The sequence below is a fragment of the Sinohyriopsis cumingii genome, unplaced genomic scaffold (assembly GCF_028554795.1).
Source record: "Sinohyriopsis cumingii isolate HCF-2022 unplaced genomic scaffold, ASM2855479v2 utg001328l, whole genome shotgun sequence".
Classification (NCBI taxonomy): domain Eukaryota; kingdom Metazoa; phylum Mollusca; class Bivalvia; order Unionida; family Unionidae; genus Sinohyriopsis; species Sinohyriopsis cumingii.
Window position 1 is genome coordinate 384244 of NW_028315984.1, and position 19724 is coordinate 403967.

Here is a 19724-nt window from a genome sequence, read left to right on the forward strand (position 1 = left end):
AGGAAACTCCTCTGTGTTAGGAAAGTATTGGATCCTTCTTCTGGTTTTTAAGGGCTCGAAGGATGAAAATTTCTTGATCCCAGGATTGTACTGTATTTTTCCATTGAGAGAAAATGTGCAAGACCTTAGGATCCCTTTTGGGTGGTCTTATGTAGTCAGACTGGTAAGGTTTGGTCCAGGATCCCTTTTCAGGAAGGGATAATACTGCATGACATTAATTGCTTCCACCCACCCACCCACCTGTTAGAGCACGAGCAGCACTCTCTTAAGGCCACTAGTCCAGACATCCTGATAGTTGATCATGATACCTAAAGTTCATAGGAGGTTTTCTGTAGCAGGTCAGTCACCTGACATGTCAATGACCAGTGGCCAGGCACAGGTCTTCATGTAACTGTCACTGGTCACTGGGACATCCGAAGTAAAGGACAGTGTATGGATTGATAATCCTACCAATTATCCACTCTAACAATCAATCATGTTGAAGTTGGGATGTTGGCATTGATGCTTTTGATAAGTATGGTGATCAGATTAGCATCCTCCTTCTGTGTAGTCCGCTTCAGTCCCCATGAGATATTGGAACATCCATTTCTAGAAAGTAAGCCTTCCTAACCATACATGGCACTATGAATGCCTATGTCATGATACCAAAACAAGTTGCAAACCATTATATTCTGCCCTTACGAGGCCAAATGTTGGCTGGTCATCTCCCAAACTGATCAAAAGAGTTATGAGAAGTGTGAAAGGCCTGCTGGTGGTTACAGTTTCTACACTCTTCATAGTTGGGGTACAGAGTTGCCTTTATAAACATTTCCCATCTTCCAAAAAGGCCTGCTAGCATGGGCAGTTCCACCATTCCTAATGAAGAATTGTGAAAAAAGAAGTTACCTTACTTTAACATCTCATATTTAGTAGTGAAACTTGGCTGGTAGTACAGCCTGACAGTAGCAGCCTATCAGCTGTGATCTGCGCCAGCAAATTCATGGAGGATCCATTTGAGATCACCTCTCTTCTGATGGTTCCCCTTCCCTACCGACCTGTTGACTTGGGCATTAGAGGAAGAAGATATCTGATCACATTGCAAGGCAGTAAACAAGTTTTTCAACCTTCTTCATGATTTCTGTTCAAACCCTTTGGAAGTGAAAGACAAGAAAATCCTCATTTGTTTAAAGAGATTTAGCAGTGACATCAAAACCAGATCTTTTACTTTTTCAGTAAATTGTGGTATGGAACTTTCCCAGAGGCTGTGTCAGGATCAGGAATATGCCAGTTGGCAAAGGTAGTCTGTTCTCCCATTTGTGAAAAAATCGCAGGTTTGAATATCCAGCTACATCATCCAGCCTCCTCCCTGACTTTGAGTCCTCCCTTAGGCCATGACAAGTGGCTATTTTGATGGAGACCTCATATTGTCTTCCAATCAAGCTGTTGTAGGTGATGGAGCTTAATTCGCATAACCATAGCCTTGCATGCACATATTTGGCCACCCCATCAATCATATGAATGAGGAATCGGTCTCTGGCAGCACTTCAGTGCTTGCTGGATGCAGTTGGTAACACGTCAGGCATGCCTTGTCTATATTGCACTGCTGCTTCACCTCCACATGGACCGATCTGGCAACATAGGGGCTAGAGCTTCCAACTTGGATGTGGGTGGTCGTGGGTTTAAACCTCGGGCAAGTCATACCAAAGACTTAGAAAACTGGTACAAGCAGCTGCCTCATTTGGCGCTGTGTATTAAGAGATAAATGTCTTAAAATTATTTAAATGTAATTAAAGAAGGGCATTGAAGTCTGAGTGAAAACAAGGTTAATAATTGCTGAACCCAAGGGATCAGTTGTTCTTAGGTTGGTTCGATAAATGTTATTATTAAATTGGTGTCAAGTAAGTCAAGTAAAATTTAATTACAGGTAGGGTTCACATTAAAATACATGTGCATAAGAAAATACTGCTAATGAAAATGCAAGCCAGGATACTGACATTAAAACATATCTTATGGTCAGACTTGATCATATACAAAATATACAAATTTCATGAGCCTACTAAAAATTTTAAGACACATGCAATATATATATATATATATATATATATATATATATATATATATATTTCTTTCTTTAAGGTGGAGAACTATTTCCTTGCCCCTTGTATGCTTCATCAAGAATCTCCCAGAGAGGTTATCTCCCTTGAACAAGATCCCCACATGGTGAGCACGCCGGTCTTATGCTGTGTCTTTAGAGGGAAGTATTTACCACCTCCCATCTTTCACAGGCTTATTGCTGCCTGTGTAACTCGCTGGCCAGTCGCAAAGAAGAAGGAGACATCAGAAAATCTCATTTTCTGTGGCTGCTGCGTTTTTGACATTGATCTTTTTCATCGATTGACTTTGCACTGTAGAAGCCATATTGTATATGCAAGAATAACAAGGATGGTAATTGATGAAGTCAGAACCCTAGATGCAAAGTTGTGTAGCAAAGTTAGAAAGTTCATCACTCTGAATCTCTCAAAGATTACATCTTGCGTTGGACAGAATTTACAATACGATTTGCATTTACAGTACCCAGCATCTCAAGATGCCTCAGAAGATGACATGGTTTGCTTTACACCAGCATTTCAGATGTGGTTTGCAGATGAGGTGAGTTGTTTTTCAGTATTACAGGAAGGTTGGGACTTACTATTATATGTTGTCTTCTCCTAATGTACTGCTCTGCTGTGGTGTCTGATGTTTGGTTGTGTGTCCAAGTGCCCAGGCCATAGATGACATCACCTTACCGCATCAGATAACACTGTAGGAGAAACAGTTCCCATTGGAGAAGTTAGTAATATAATTAAGGTATAATTCACTTTGGCATTATTTGATGTTAGACATGTTAGTGGAACAGGTGTATGGACTTATCACATAGTTTAAAGGAAATATGTGATGTCATGAAAGAAATTCCTGTTTTGAGACAATCCAAACGTGGTATTATTTCTTAGTGCTATTCCTCTACAAAATCAATCTTGTTGTTGGGCTTTTTGAAATTTATAATCTAATCTATTTCAAGTATATTGACCTAAACTAAATTACTGTAGTTGGCAATATGAAAATTTGTAATGCAATTTACTTTGTGTGGTGACCTGAAATGAAATTTATCATGTGTTCTACTTCCCAGTAATTTGTATTGACCAAAATTGATTCCTTTTGCAGTCAAAGAGAAATCCCATTCATTTCTTCTCTCCAGATAAACTAGAACCAATATTATATTTACCATTTTTACATTAGCATGATTATCATATGAATTGTCATTGTTACTGTATGTTTGATAATTGATTGGGTCTGGTATTAACATTTACCTTCCTCTTTCTTCAGGGACAAGGTCATGATGCACCCATAACACCTGAGCACATGAATCATGCTCGTCTCTGTGTTGCTCTTGTAACGGTTTGTGGAAATGCCATGAGAGAAGTACTTCGCACTCATGTTCCTACACCACATCAAGACATCTACAAGGCAATCCTAGCCAATAAAGTCAACCTGATCAGGAGACAAGGAAGACCACTTCTTAACCCTGATCAAATTCAGCTGGTTTTCCCAGACCCCCATGGGCAGAAAACAGGAACATTGGACCAGTTTGATCTTTCCTTGCTATATATTCTGATCCGAAATGTCAGCACAGTTCCTACTCCAGTGACAAGCTGGGGAAATGATCCACAAGATCAACCAAGGGACAGCTCTCTAGGAGCTAGTGTGGAGCGAATTCGTTCATATAGGAATCATATTAGTGGTCATTCCCCAGATGGAAAGATTAGTCAACAAGATTTAGAGGATTACTGGAACAAATTTGAAGCTGTGATTCGTGACATTGAAGTTGTAATTGGTGGGCATGTGTACAGCCAAGAGTTGGAGAAGCAAAAGAGACAGGTGATCTCCATCTATGAGGCCTGTTAGCTACAAATGAAAATCATGAAGCATGAGCAATAGGTACAACGTATAAGTACAATGCGCATTATATCATGGCAGGGCATGAATACAATTTATCATGGAAAATGGGTATTCCTGTTCATTGCAGCTTTACCATTCTATTTATTTGTATAGGATTAAATTTGTAAGCTTTTTGGATCCTTCATTGGATTATGTAACAGTGGTATGTTATATGCACATAATTTTACATCACAATTTTATACAATATGTCGTGTTGTATGCACATAAATTTACCTAACACTTCCATACAGTATGTCATGTTATATGCACACAATTTCACATCACAGTTCCATACAGTATGTCATGTTATATACACATAAATTTACATCACAGTTTCTGTACAGTGTTATCATATCATATATACATATTATTACAACAGTTTTGTACTGTGTCATATTATATGCACATACTGAATCCCATTTTAAACTCATATGCATATACTATTACATATGAGTTTTGTACAGTGTCATATGCACATAATGAATCCCATTTTAAACTCATATTCTTCTAATATTACATCACAGTTTTGTACAGTGTCATATTATATGCACATAATGAATCCCATTTTAAACTCATATGCTTATAATATTACATCACAGTTTTGTACAGTGTCATATGCACATAATGAATCCCATTTTAAACTCATATGCTTATACTCTTACATTACATCACAGTTTTGTACAGTGTCATATTATATGCACATACTGAATCCCAATTTAAACTCATGCTTCTAATATTACATCAGTTTTGTACAGTGTTATATTGTATGCACATACTGAATCCCATTTTAAACTCATATGCAAATAATATTATATCACAGTTTTGTACAGTGTCATATTATATGCACATACTGAATCCCATTTTAAACTCATATGCTTATAATATTACATCAGTTTTGTACAGTGTTATATTGTATGCACATACTGAATCCCATTTTAAACTCATATGCAAATAATATTATATCACAGTTTTGTACAGTGTCATATTATATGCACATACTGAATCCCATTTTAATACCCATATGCATATAATATTATATCACAGTTTTGTACAGTGTCATATAATATGCACATACTGAATCCCATTTTAAACTCATATGCATATAATATTACATCAGTTTTGTACTTATAGGTTACTGCATTTGTATGGGAAAATAGGAACGAGTTTTTCGGAATGAATACTGCACGAACTTGTGAGTGCAGTATATCCTTCCGACAAAACGAGTTCATATTTTCCCATACAAATGCAGTAACCTTTTTTTTATATGCTCATTTTTTTATTCAACCTAAGGTTTAATTATATAAACAAAATATACTACAAGAAACAACGTAAATGAATGAATGCCGTATTCCAAACTAAATACACAAGCGCAGATTTGATATTACAAAATGACATCATTATTAATGCGCACATAGCTCCGCCCAGATAAATTTGAACTTAGTCGCGCGGTCGACATAACTTTCGAAAGAAAATGGCATGTCTAGTTAAAATTGAAATTTGCAGTCATATTGTGAATGACTGGGCATTGCAACGACTTTTCCATTTGATCTGGAGTGAATATATTTTGGTGTTTTGTTTCGATTCGACGAAAGTTTGTGATTTGGGACTGGATTCATCTGTGCAAATTATACATGAAATACATCGGATTGAAGTGGCGCAGGAGAAGCGTGTTTACGTCTGCAAATGTGTTTTTGTTTCTGTCACTGAATGTTTGAAATCATAACGTGGGGAAAATATGAAGTCTTTCAATTGCAATTTTCAAAAAGACGCTATGGAATTTAATGTGTATTTCATTTTGAGTGCAGTAAGGAGGATGCAGTTGCACTTATCATCGAAATTACAGCACACTTTCGAAATGTGTAATCCAGATTGAAAACCTATGACATGACTCATGTAATTCGGATTTGCAGAATTAAGAAAAAAACATTTTGAGGAAATTCAGGATGTAAAACTAAGTATATTTTATTTTGCCATTCTTATCACCAGCTAAAGAAAACAGTATATGCCTTGTTATTTGTAAGGATCTAATCCGTCATTTATTCAAGGTAGCTAGCCTAAATCCGTAACATTGTATCAACGCAAAATGTCAAGACAGCTGGTTTTTTTTTTTTCAGTTGACGAAACATGTTTTAGTTCATTCAGAAATAAATAAACAACCTCAATGTAAAGAGCCTCTTACGCGAGTGTGCATGATTTTGTTTACAAACCAAAGTGCTGGCGTCTGAGTCCATTGTTTATTTACAAAAGAAAGTAGTTTCTTTATTCACGTGAATGCTATATGTGTATTGTCAAGTGCGTTCAGTATCGGGGAATATTGAACAATTCTGTCAATGTAAAGTTAACGGGGAAAAAATGAGCATATAATAAAGTGTGATATTATATGCACCTACTGAATTCCATTTTAATACCCATATGCATATAATATTATATCAGTTTTGTACAGTGTCATATAATATGCACATACTGAATCCCATTTTAAACTCATATGCTTCTAATATTACACCATAATTTTGTAAAGTGTCATATTATATGTACATAATCAATCCCATGTTAAACTCTTATGCATATACTATTATATCACAGTTTATAGTGTCATATTATATGCCTATACTAGGACATGCATTCTTTTACAGTGTTTTGTATCATGCAAGCATAATATTTCAAATTTTTAATACAGTTTCACATAGTTTTAAATAGTGTTTCATATCATATGCACATAATATTTTATCATTTGTTTTTACAGTGGTAATAAAATCTCATTTTCCAACCTTGTTCAACTGCATGATTAAAGCATTCTTCAAATTCACCATTCATCATAAGAGAGGGATGGTTTTCTTTTTTTAATAAAAATGCCAAGTGTTTAATGTTTACTTCTTTTAATACTGTAATTAATGAAAGGTTCTTTATTTTTAAGGGGATAACAACTTCTCTTGTTTAGACATTAAGCAGATGTTCCTTCATGGCCATACAGGTTTTTCCAGTGATGTGTGTTTCTGTTATCTACTCTACTTTGATGTCTGTGCATGTGGATTCTTTGGCAAATGATATTATTACCACATTTTCCTTTGATGTATGTGGCAGGAAAGGTTTGTTATACCAACAGTACTATGACATCTGCATTGCTTTGAAGTCTTTGTAAATCAGTATTTTGCCAATTTGTACTACATCATCTACATAATGTTATGCCTGTGCAATTAAATATTTTGCCAAATATACTATGAAATCTACATTACTTTGATGTCAGTGGAAGTCGATATTGCAAAATGGAACTACGAAATTTGTGTCTGAATTTCAAAGTACCCGAAAGGAGAACTTTATTTTCAACAGACAAAATGATATAGATATGTATATCTGTGTGTCTGTCTGTCTCTATCTCTCTGTGTCTCTTTCTCTCTCTTACTGTACCTATTATATTGAACATTGGAATGGAAAATGAGATAGAAAACAAAATGTCTTTTCATACATCATATGAAAGTATACATTTTGTATTAATTACATATTTGTAAAATGCACAGTATCACAGTTCTAGTGTATAACTGATGTGAGACATGTAACCTACTTTGTTACATTCTAGCAGTCTATATGAGTTTTATTTTAAAGTGGTACCTATGACAAGAACTGTATGTGTTTTCAGGTTTGTCCCATAAGAGGTACTATTCTTATGGAAGAGAAATGCTTGATTCTATCACATACACCAGCAAAGATGCCATCATAATACATGATCCTATGCCAATAATCACTGAAGTATGTGGCTTTAATTAGGAACTGACATTGCCAGTTATCCCACCTCGAGTGACACTTCTGTATATGGCATTGTCAGTTATCCCACCTTAGGAGACACTACTGTATATGGCATTGTCAGTTATCCCACCTCAGGAGACACTACTGTACATGACTGATAACTATCACCCAGTGCTGTGAACAATTCCATATCAAGAGACACTACTGTGAATGTCAATAATTAGGTTCCAGAGTTGCAAATAGTCACATATCAAGAAACACTACTGCATGTGGCCATAATCAGGTCCCTGCGTTATGGCTAATATAATATAGTTATATTTGTATAACAGAATATATTTTGATTTTATATAATAAAATATTGTTGTATTTGTTTAATAGACAATACCTGCATACTAGGTACATTTGTTTAATAGACTATAGGTATTTTGATTTAATAAACTATGTATTTTTGCATAATATATATTAGGTATATTTGTTTAACGGGTCTACAGGACTATTTGTAGAATAGACTTGATAATTTTCCATCTTGGTCCATTAGCATTGTGATATTCTGAATTAATATCCACAAAATGTGCTGTGAAGAGAAATCTTGCATAAAAGGAAATAAAAGGGAAAGTACACTACTCCGTCGATAACTCGTCCCCTGATAACTCTTGAACCTGCTTAAATTGCGGGCTCAGGCGTGGATCACATTTTTTAAACAAGAAAATACCAAAAAATATTATTCATATTTGTTGAAATTGAAGAAAATCGCAGTCAAAATCGATAAGGGAAACTGATATATCACTCGTTTTATCGTCGACAACGGTTGATTTTATTCAACATTATGAAATATTAACTTTAAAAAGAATTCATATAATATGTTCCATTTTTGTTCCAAACGACATTCTTAGTAGACCGTAATTAATGATATTCAAGGAAATTTTGATCATTGAGAATGTCACTCACACCTAGTGGAGGCAGTACTTTAATAAATAAAAACCAATTAAATGGTTTTGTATCAATTGGAATGTGTGTACTAGTTCTATATTTCAGTTCCTTTTAAGTGTAATCATCATAAATGCAATGTGTCCTCTTGTAATTAAATGTAAAATTAATTTGTCATTCTACCATAACAGCTATGTGTCATTCTAACGTAGATGATTGTCTCACGAAATGTTGTATATTTTTATCAAAAGGAATAATGTTTGGTAGTATATCAACAGTTGGTTCCCTGCTTCGTAGACTCCTTTCACAAACTACTATTACACACCACTCCGGAACCAGACTAATCAACAAAACAAAAGGTGTGACGTAATACACAAATGTTTTTGCGTATCATGTTGGTTGTTGAAACCAGTTGCAATCATGTTATCGAACATTCGGATGTTGGAGATTTTGATAATAAATGCAATTAATCAGAATAACGAAAAACTTCATCAGAAAATGCGCTTTATTTTCAATTATTCTTGACACGATTATAAAATGAGGATTCAATCATTAAACAGCCCAGTTCCCACCCCCCAAAAAACCCATCATTATCTGCATGTCTAGCGGAGTTTTCAGCAATAACTCGTTAACTCGCGCCCACACTTATAGTGTGGTCTATGTTTTTTGACCCAGATGTGAACAAGTTATCGAGGGAGAGGTGTAGTGACTGTTTCTTTTATTAAGTTGCATCAAATTTGTTAGCTTTGTTACAGGTCTTGGTAGGGCTATATTTATGATCAAGTATTGATAAAATTTGGAATATATTCTTATATCATTAAGGTCTCAAATGAGTAACCTAGAGCTTAAAAGTAGGCATTTCCCAATTAGACTTTGTGTTGTTTGTGCACCTGTGATGCATGCCACCTACCGATCTCTTATATGCAATGTTGGGATAAATTTAATGTTCTGTACATAAAACTCAGTTATTGTTTGTGTGTTTCAGTTGTTTGCCAGTAATCTCATTGTCAAAACAAACCATAAAAGTTAATGACACCTTAAAATGGTATTGCTGTATTTCATTATTAAAATACTTTATTGTTTGTTGATTATATTTAACGTATTATTGTTATAATTTGTCTGTTATCTTTCATATACGTTCCCTGATCATATTACTGTTTGGATACAAGACTACTACAGCCCTAATCGTGCAGGACGAAAATACAAAAATAGTCTTTTGCTATATATGTCATGTAGACAAAGGGCAATAACTCTTGCCGAGTACCTCACTTGGCACCATCAGGTATCACTAGTTTTTTAAGCTTCACTCTCATGTTGAAACAAGAACAGAATTACCTCCCAAACATTCCAAGACATTTTTAACAAACTATCAGCAGCCACTGCCAGATTTGGAGTTTTTATGTAGTTTCTTCATTACAGAACAGGTGGTATGCATTAATTTTACATATTCTGCAGAGTTTTGGGATGAATTTGTCAGTTATGGACTTAGTCGTTTAAGACTCACTATCCCATATTGGCAACCATGATATCATTCAACAAGTGTTAATGTAATTCACATCTTTGCACATCAGCTTTGCTATTAATGGTTTTAGACACACTACCTATTTCTCGCTCACCCATTATCAAGTATTGTCTTAGTGTTTTATTAACAAGCTGTATCAGTAATTTATACGTTATTGTTGCGTTTTGTTTCATAACGTTTCAGTGAAACTTGTGGACGAAGTATAATAAATGTAACAAATTCAAGGCTAAGGAAGACATGCATGAGTCGTGCCTTGTGTGTTCAAAATATAATTCACCAATACCATGCAGTGCATGCGTTATATGGTGTTTGTTTGTTTATACATTTTTTCTTCATTTATTTTATCTTGTCATTCCAGTTAAACATGCCCATGAAGTGTAAATAAGATCAATGTGAAAGAAGACATGCAGGAATCATTCTATGCATGTACAAATGCCCTTTGCAGTACCATGTGGCTTGTATCCCACTGCTTGTCCGAGCTGAGCCATAGAGTCTGTAAGTCAGGACACATGAGGCTTTTATTGGATTCATTGGATCCAAAACTGGATATGCCTTCCACCCAGTGTCACAAAAGTCCTTCGGTTCGCTTATCGTGACGTGGCTTACTCGCTCAGTGCCCATGGGGTTTAACAAGATGATGGACAGTGTCGTTACCCTGTACCGGTAGACTTCACATGCATTTGCGACCGAGTATCTGGATGACGTAATCCAAAAACATTCAGTACGTGTTACCCCAAGGCGGTAATCACCTCCTTTAACTTTTACATCACTGAGGCTTTCTTGTGAACTTGGATTACTCAGCCTTCATCCATCCCAGAGTTTTGTCTACCTGGTTATAGAAAATTTCAGCAACATCAATTGGATATGGCTTCCACACAATCATGTCACAATAATAGAGCTAGATGGGTCCCATTCTAACAAGTTCTGGAATAGATTTCAGCTTGAGATTTATTGCAGCTCATCAGATTATTCAATGTGTCAGCAGTCTTTATGCTGCTTGGTCATCTTGTTATGTGTCCCTTACAGGTGACAGTGTTATTTCCGTGGCACCCTTTATATGGTTCCCTTGATCATGCCTGATGTACAATCATTCCCGGATCAGTGGCACAACCAGAGTTGACCAACGTAAGGGAGCTCTCTGGAGGAGCCCAAATCAAAAAAGGTTGCCCATCTGTTGCCAGACTTAGCTATGGTCATTGTCACTTGGGAGCCATTGGATTAACGTCTCCACACCAACCTTCTAGATATAATGGCTGTCATAAATTGCCTCCAATTCGGGAATGATAGTCTCATAAGCAAAATGGTCCACATTATGTCAGACAACTATTTTGTTATGGTGACCTACCTCTCCAAATGGGGGTACCAAGTCATATGACATGTGTTCTAACTGGGCTGTTTCCATGCTGGAGTGAAGAACTTAACAATCTTTCTTCGGATTTGCGTACTTTAGGTGCTTCTGGGGATAGCGTTTTTTGCTTCCTACCATCATCTCCAAGTCCCAGGCCCAGATTGTTGGGTTGTGGATGCACTGCCTATCAGCTAGGTAGGGTTCTGGGCCTTTGTTTATCTTGCTATGACTTTAGTGCCGAAAATAACCAGCAGTTATGAGATCAAAACTGCAGAATAATTCTGATAGCCTCTCACAGATAAGAGTTATTGGGTCACAGATATCATCAATTCTGCAACAGATCTATGTATGTTTTCTGTTTGGTCATTATTGTGGGACAAATGTTTTAAACCTCTTGAGAGAATGTAGCGTGTAAGAAGGCCCTCCATTCTGAGAGCTTATAAGGGATAATGGCGTGTGTTCAGTTAATGGTGTGAAATCAAAAACTTCGTCCCTTTGAGTGTCTGAAAACCCAACTGACCCACTTGTTCCGTCTCTTTGAGGAGAAGACAGGAGGCTCCAATTACTATCAAAGGCTACCATTCAGTGATTTCTGACACATTAAGACATCATGGAAGACATGATAAAGACCTGTCGGATTTTTTAGCTAATTTTGGATTTGCATTTACCAAAATCATTTATCTATTTTGTCCTGGGTTCTAACATGGCTTAGCTCAAATAAGTCCAAGACTTTAGCCAACATTCCACTGAAGCTACCATTATATAAAACATGTTTCCTGATAGCTGTATCCTCTGCATGCAGGGTGAGCAAATTGCATGCCCTTTTAATTGGATGACTTATTGTCCCTTTTGCAGCAAACAAAATTTGCTATGAACATCATGCTCTACTCATGAACACGTCGACAACAATGGCCATGCAAGAACCTGGCCTACGTTGCTTATCAGGATAACAGTTTCTTGTTCAATTAGGGAATCCAGTCATATTTACCTAGCAGGATACCAAAGGAAGAGCGCAAAGGCACAGTATGCCCTCCTCTCATTACTTATTTTTGTAACGTTGATGTGATCAGGGAATGTATTTGAAGGAAAATTTACAGTAAATTATGTTTCTCTAAGAATACTTACCTGATCACATTACTTAAAATCCCTTCCAACCATCCCACCATGCAAGTATCTGTAATCACATCTTGCTCCGCTTAAAATCTAGCCACACCTAGTGGTGGTAAGAGGGGCCAGTATACAAGAGTTATTGCCCTTTGACTATATTAAATAGAACCAAGATGATTTTTATATTTTTACAAGAGATGGGCTCAGAAGCTAGTAGACTTATATCCTAATGTTAATATGATCAGGTAAGTATTCTCAGAAAAACATAATATACTTTACAAATGTGGTTTCATATGTTAAATGTTATCAGTTCAAACATTAGATTTATAGTTTGTATTAATATAACCCATAATTCAGTATGCTTTTCTCACAAAACACTCCATGCCCATGTATATGTGTTTACATATTGGCCTTATTTCAAGTATACAGGTTTGTCTGAAATTCATAGAAATAGCATTTATTTATATGCCATCCTCATCCAAGGCAAGAAAGCAAAACTACTTATAAACAGACTTCTGCTTAGTTTTTAGTGATTTTAAATCAAACCTTTAGGTTATTTCAAGCAACCTCATTTAATCAGGTGCATAACTTACACAAGAACCAAGCTAAATGACATTCTGATTGCTTTCTATTGTTTACAGTGGATTGAAACAGATGCTAATTGCCAATCATAATTAAGTGTAACATATTACTGCATTATAACTAAAATAATTCACCACATAGGGTGACACATTTGAAATATCTCCTGTATGTTGTCTTGGCAAATGGGATAAGATAATTAACACAGAATCAGCAAGATGGTGGATGAACCAGCATGGACTGCGTCACCCTCTTTTAGTTTGCTTAGTTTGCATTTGGCGAGCAGGTGTTGTAAATAGGTTATTCTTTTTTACAGGCAAAAATGAGTGTCAGTACCTGCAATAGCTGAACAAAGTAAATTCTCAATTTAATGATTAAAGAGGTAAATAACAAAATTATTTATGACTGCTGAATATTTATAGGTTACTGCATTTGTATGGCAAAAAAAAATGAACGAGTTTTGGGATGGAATACTGCACGAGCTTGTGAGTGCAGTATATCCTTCGGACAAAATGAGTTCATATTTTCCTATACAAATGCAGTAACCTTTTTATTATATGTTCATTTTTTTATTCTACCTAAGATTTAATTATATAAACTACAAGAAACAAATTAAATAAATGAATGCCATATTCCAAACTAAATACACAAGCGCAGATTTGTCATTACACAATGACATCATTATTAATGTGTACATAACTCCACCAAATAAATTTGAACTTTGTCGCACGCTCGACATAACTTTCGAAAAAATGGCGTGTCTAGTTAAAATTGAAATTTGCAGTCGTATTGTGAATGAATGCGCATTGCAACAACTTTTCCATCTGATATGGATTGAATATATTTTGGTATTTTGTTTCGATTCAACGAAAGTTTGTGATTTTGGATTGGATTCATCTGTGCAAATTATACATGAAATACATCGGATTGAAGTGGCGGGGGAGAAGCGTGTTTACATCTGCAAATGTGTTTCTGTTTCTGTCAATAAATGTTTGAAATCATAACGTGGGAAAATATGAAGTCTTTCAATTGCAATTATCAAAAAGATGCTATGGAATTAAAAGCTTATTTCATTTTGAGTGCAATAAGGAGGATGCAATTGCACTTATCATCGAAATTATAGCACAATTTCGAAATGTGTAAGCCAGATTGAAAACCTATGACATGGCCCATGTAATTCGCATTTGCAGAATTAAGAAAAAACATTTTGAGGAGATTCAGGACGTAAAACTGTAAGTATATTTTATTTTGCCATTCTTATCACCATATAAAGAAGACGGTATATGCCTTGCACTTGTATGCTATTTGTAAGGACCTAGTCTTCGTCTTTTATATAATATAGCTAGACTAAATCCGTAACATTATATCAACGCGGAATGTGCCAAAACAGCTGGGTTTTTTGCAGTCCACGAAACATGTTTTAGTTATTCAGAAACAAATTTAAACAACCACAACATAAAGAGCCTCTTACACGAGTGTATATGATTTGTTTACAAATCAAAAGCGCTGACATCTGCATCATTGCTTGTTTACAATAGAAAATAGTTCCTCTATTCACGTGAATGCTATATGTGTATTGTCGCACACATTCAGTATCAGGGAATATTGAACGAGTCTGACAATGTAAAGTTAATGGGAGAAAAAATGAGCATATAATAGTAATTAAATATTAATGCTGATCAACCTCCTGTATCAATATATATATATATATATATATATATATATATATTAAAAAGGAATAATTTCATCGATATATTGATAAATCATTTCACCCCTATTGCTTACATGTTTAATATTTCTCCACGTATTGTAGCACTTACCTTATATAATCTAAAGTTATGATAAAGTAAGGGCTAACTTTTTGTGCTGATTTGCATTTCATGGTCAGTTCATATTTACAGCTGATCATATCAGACAAATAAACAATATTTAAGTAATTATTTCAAGAGTGTATATCGAACACTCATAAAATATTGCCTTATTGTGTAATGCTGAAGTCCTTTGTCAAAAGAATACAATTTTGGCAAGCATGGGTCACTTTTGGTAATTAGAGAGAACAAAATCTTATTCTGTCCATCCAATCTATTTATTATGTCATTAGCAGTAATCCAAAAACCAGTCATATTTTGTTAGATCTAACATACAGAGTGGCAGTGTCAAACAAAGCTAACCAAATCTAGGCAGAACACCTTATTTAATTTCACTGTAAGGTTCGCAGTATGCTGTGCTTATGTCATCTGTGCTAACCAAGCTGCATAATTAATTAGAGGGTACATTAGCCACTAAAATATCAACAGCGATTTGACATTATTGCACTTACAGAGAGGTCTGTAAATAATGAAGCAATATTCAAAATGAAATCTCTTTACGCAATTAATTACTCACAGTTGTAACATAGAAATATGTGATATTGTAAATTTATACTATGTTGATTTCGGTGGATGTACTCTCCTCCACTCGCAGCCACAATTATTACTCATATTCATTTCACACTCACACCCCCATATTTTCCCTGAATCGTGTATGTTTACATATAATTATATGAAATCAATTATTTTCTGCTGCTACCCATGTAAAGTTTTGTTAAATCCCGGTTATGTTAGAGATATCTTTTTTTACTTAGATTTACACTTTGTCCGAATTATCTAAGACAATATCTTATGTATATGTATATAATATAGTGATAAAACCTTGTAAAGAAATGGAGGAAACAATCTACACATCTTTATCGGCATAAATGCTAATATGCAATGGAAATATAGAGGTAAAATTAACACCGCTTATCCTTTCTTCCCATCACATTAATACATCCCTGTCTCTCTCACATCTTGCCCCTACATCATATAATTCGGTAACAACAATAAGTTGGAATATCATAAATGTTAACACTACAATGACAGTTTCCTTAGCGAGCAGACAACTCTTAAACTTTTCTATTTGTGGAAAGCATATGGTAAGATGCTCTCAGCACGGTAAATGTGGTGAATGAATCTTACACCAGTGCAATATAAGTCACTGTGAAGAAAAAGAAAGATGCAAGTGACGAGAAAAAAGGCCTTAAGTGACGAAAAGAGGATTCAAGGCAAAAAGAAGACACACAAGTTGTTAATTATACACAATTTCATTCTTAATTTATATAAAGTTTACATCGTTTTTCCTTACTAAATCTGAGCTGCACACACTAAAATTAAGATACTCTGACAGTTACAAATGACTTGAATAAATAAGGAAACCTGCTGGAAAGAGCACGTCTTTTAGATAGCGAGTACACTATTTACCAATCACTGATCTTAACCTTCCAGACTGCTTTTTAAGCAGCACGATCGAAGATTTGTCCAGCCTTCATCCATCCCAGAGTTTTGTCTACCTGGTTATAGAAAATTTCAGCAACATCAATTGGATATGGCTTCCACACAATCATGTCACAATAATAGAGCTAGATGGGTCCCATTCTAACAAGTTCTGGAATAGATTTCAGCTTGAGATTTATTGCAGCTCATCAGATTATTCAATGTGTCAGCAGTCTTTATGCTGCTTGGTCATCTTGTTATGTGTCCCTTACAGGTGACAGTGTTATTTCCGTGGCACCCTTTATATGGTTCCCTTGATCATGCCTGATGTACAATCATTCCCGGATCAGTGGCACAACCAGAGTTGACCAACGTAAGGGAGCTCTCTGGAGGAGCCCAAATCAAAAAAGGTTGCCCATCTGTTGCCAGACTTAGCTATGGTCATTGTCACTTGGGAGCCATTGGATTAACGTCTCCACACCAACCTTCTAGATATAATGGCTGTCATAAATTGCCTCCAATTCGGGAATGATAGTCTCATAAGCAAAATGGTCCACATTATGTCAGACAACTATTTTGTTATGGTGACCTACCTCTCCAAATGGGGGTACCAAGTCATATGACATGTGTTCTAACTGGGCTGTTTCCATGCTGGAGTGAAGAACTTAACAATCTTTCTTCGGATTTGCGTACTTTAGGTGCTTCTGGGGATAGCGTTTTTTGCTTCCTACCATCATCTCCAAGTCCCAGGCCCAGATTGTTGGGTTGTGGATGCACTGCCTATCAGCTAGGTAGGGTTCTGGGCCTTTGTTTATCTTGCTATGACTTTAGTGCCGAAAATAACCAGCAGTTATGAGATCAAAACTGCAGAATAATTCTGATAGCCTCTCACAGATAAGAGTTATTGGGTCACAGATATCATCAATTCTGCAACAGATCTATGTATGTTTTCTGTTTGGTCATTATTGTGGGACAAATGTTTTAAACCTCTTGAGAGAATGTAGCGTGTAAGAAGGCCCTCCATTCTGAGAGCTTATAAGGGATAATGGCGTGTGTTCAGTTAATGGTGTGAAATCAAAAACTTCGTCCCTTTGAGTGTCTGAAAACCCAACTGACCCACTTGTTCCGTCTCTTTGAGGAGAAGACAGGAGGCTCCAATTACTATCAAAGGCTACCATTCAGTGATTTCTGACACATTAAGACATCATGGAAGACATGATAAAGACCTGTCGGATTTTTTAGCTAATTTTGGATTTGCATTTACCAAAATCATTTATCTATTTTGTCCTGGGTTCTAACATGGCTTAGCTCAAATAAGTCCAAGACTTTAGCCAACATTCCACTGAAGCTACCATTATATAAAACATGTTTCCTGATAGCTGTATCCTCTGCATGCAGGGTGAGCAAATTGCATGCCCTTTTAATTGGATGACTTATTGTCCCTTTTGCAGCAAACAAAATTTGCTATGAACATCATGCTCTACTCATGGACACGTCGACAACAATGGCCAGTTACAAATGACTTGAATAAATAAGGAAACCTGCTGGAAAGAGCACGTCTTTTAGATAGCGAGTACACTATTTACCAATCACTGATCTTAACCTTCCAGACTGCTTTTTAAGCAGCACGATCGAAGATTTGTCCATTAGGTTTAACCCTAATTCAGCTTCACGTATTCTACAAATGATCAAATGTATCACACATTCATTTCTAAAAATATACCGTCAAAAGTGCGTAATGGGATGGAAAGTATAATATCTATATAATTATGTACAATCCCTATGGTGTTATTCATCACACAAATAGTATTAGACATCATGGAGATAGTATTAATCATCATTCAAATAGTATTATTAATCGTACAAATAGTATAAGGTATCATACAGAATATATATATATATATATATATATATATATATATATATATATATATATATATATATATAAATAGATAGAAAGAGAGAGAGAGAGAGTTTCTAGTTATACAATTATTGACATGATATATGTTCAATACTGTTATATACAACTAACGATTTACATTATTGCAATTTATAACAACATGTAATTAAGGAATACCATTTGAAGTTCATTAAGTAAAACTTATATATACATCAAAATAGTATTAGTCATATTTTAAACAGCATTAGTCATATTACAAATAGTATTAATCATCATTAAGATAGTATTTTCATCGTACAAAATATAAATGCTCTTTAAAACAGATATATTTTGCCTGTTAATAACTTATCAGCATGTTTGTTCAATACCATTCTCTAGAACTATTACAGTTATTTTCAGATAGCTGTAGTAGGGACTTTTTATATGATTTAACTGTTTTCTAGTTTTCTAGTCTTGTACATAATCATATCGAACAGAATCCACATTTGAAAAAATTTTCTGCAGTCCAAACTAATACAAGCAGAATCTTTACAACACACTCACCCCATGGCTTTATGGACAATCATTTGGTTTAACAGGTCTAGCTCTGTGGCCGATGTAAGTGAGAACAGGGATTTATGTTTATGCAAATTAATTAAATGATTATTTACATGACTTACAATTAGATTTAGATTCTGAAAATGCCGATGGTATTAGAGACACTACAGTAGATTAAGTTTCTCAAATTAGCAACAGTTGCTTATATATAGATTTTAAAGAAACATGTATTTTATACTTGAACTCTGACAATCTTTGGCAACTCTTACACATAAACTATATTTATTTCACATTTATATTTTGAGAAAGAGGTTGACAATGAGCATGAGTCTGATTAGATGCATTATAACCATTTATGTTTTCAAATCAACTTATAGACAACTCATTAGTGAGATATCAAAAGTTTAGTTTAATGTAGGAAACACAGATCTGTGTACCAGAAACAAAATTATTGAAATATGATATCTGGATGTCTCATGTGAAGTCCGCTAGGCTGATAGGTATACAGATGCAGAAATGGTAAGATAGAGCTTTTTAATTTGAATTTGGTACAGTGAAAATAAACCATTAAAGATATATGTAGCCTAGACATTTGTTTGTTTGCTTTACCAGCAAATTCCCCAATGTAACTACCGCCTACCCAACACAGCTACAATATAATCCCACCAGATAATTTTCGCTGTTTTGAAAATCGTATGCAACACAACTACACTCTTAATGTGTTTCATTCTTTGAAATTGAAACACTTTGTTATTTATATACGCAATTTTAAGTTCATCATTAAGTCAAACCTCTATATACATACATTGAGAGCGTATA

General features: G+C 35.2%; 1 protein-coding gene across 2 annotated transcripts in view; it reads left to right on the forward strand.

Moving 5' to 3' along the window:
* Positions 1 to 19481, forward strand: part of LOC149772633 (uncharacterized) — a 50203-nt gene extending 30722 nt beyond the window's left edge. Inside the window, exons 5-7 of one of the 2 annotated variants that reach the window (XR_016417652.1) lie at positions 2116 to 2628; positions 3343 to 4698; positions 4775 to 19481. Coding sequence is in view for 1 of the 2 variants with exons in the window: in XM_089947544.1 (XP_089803670.1) it covers positions 2116 to 2628; positions 3343 to 3921 (1092 nt within the window). In the remaining variant the exon portion in view is untranslated. Of the gene's footprint in view, positions 1 to 2115; positions 2629 to 3342 lie in introns of both variants that reach the window. The other variant, XM_089947544.1, reaches the window with a different exon arrangement.
* The last annotated feature ends 243 nt before the right edge of the window (positions 19482 to 19724 follow it).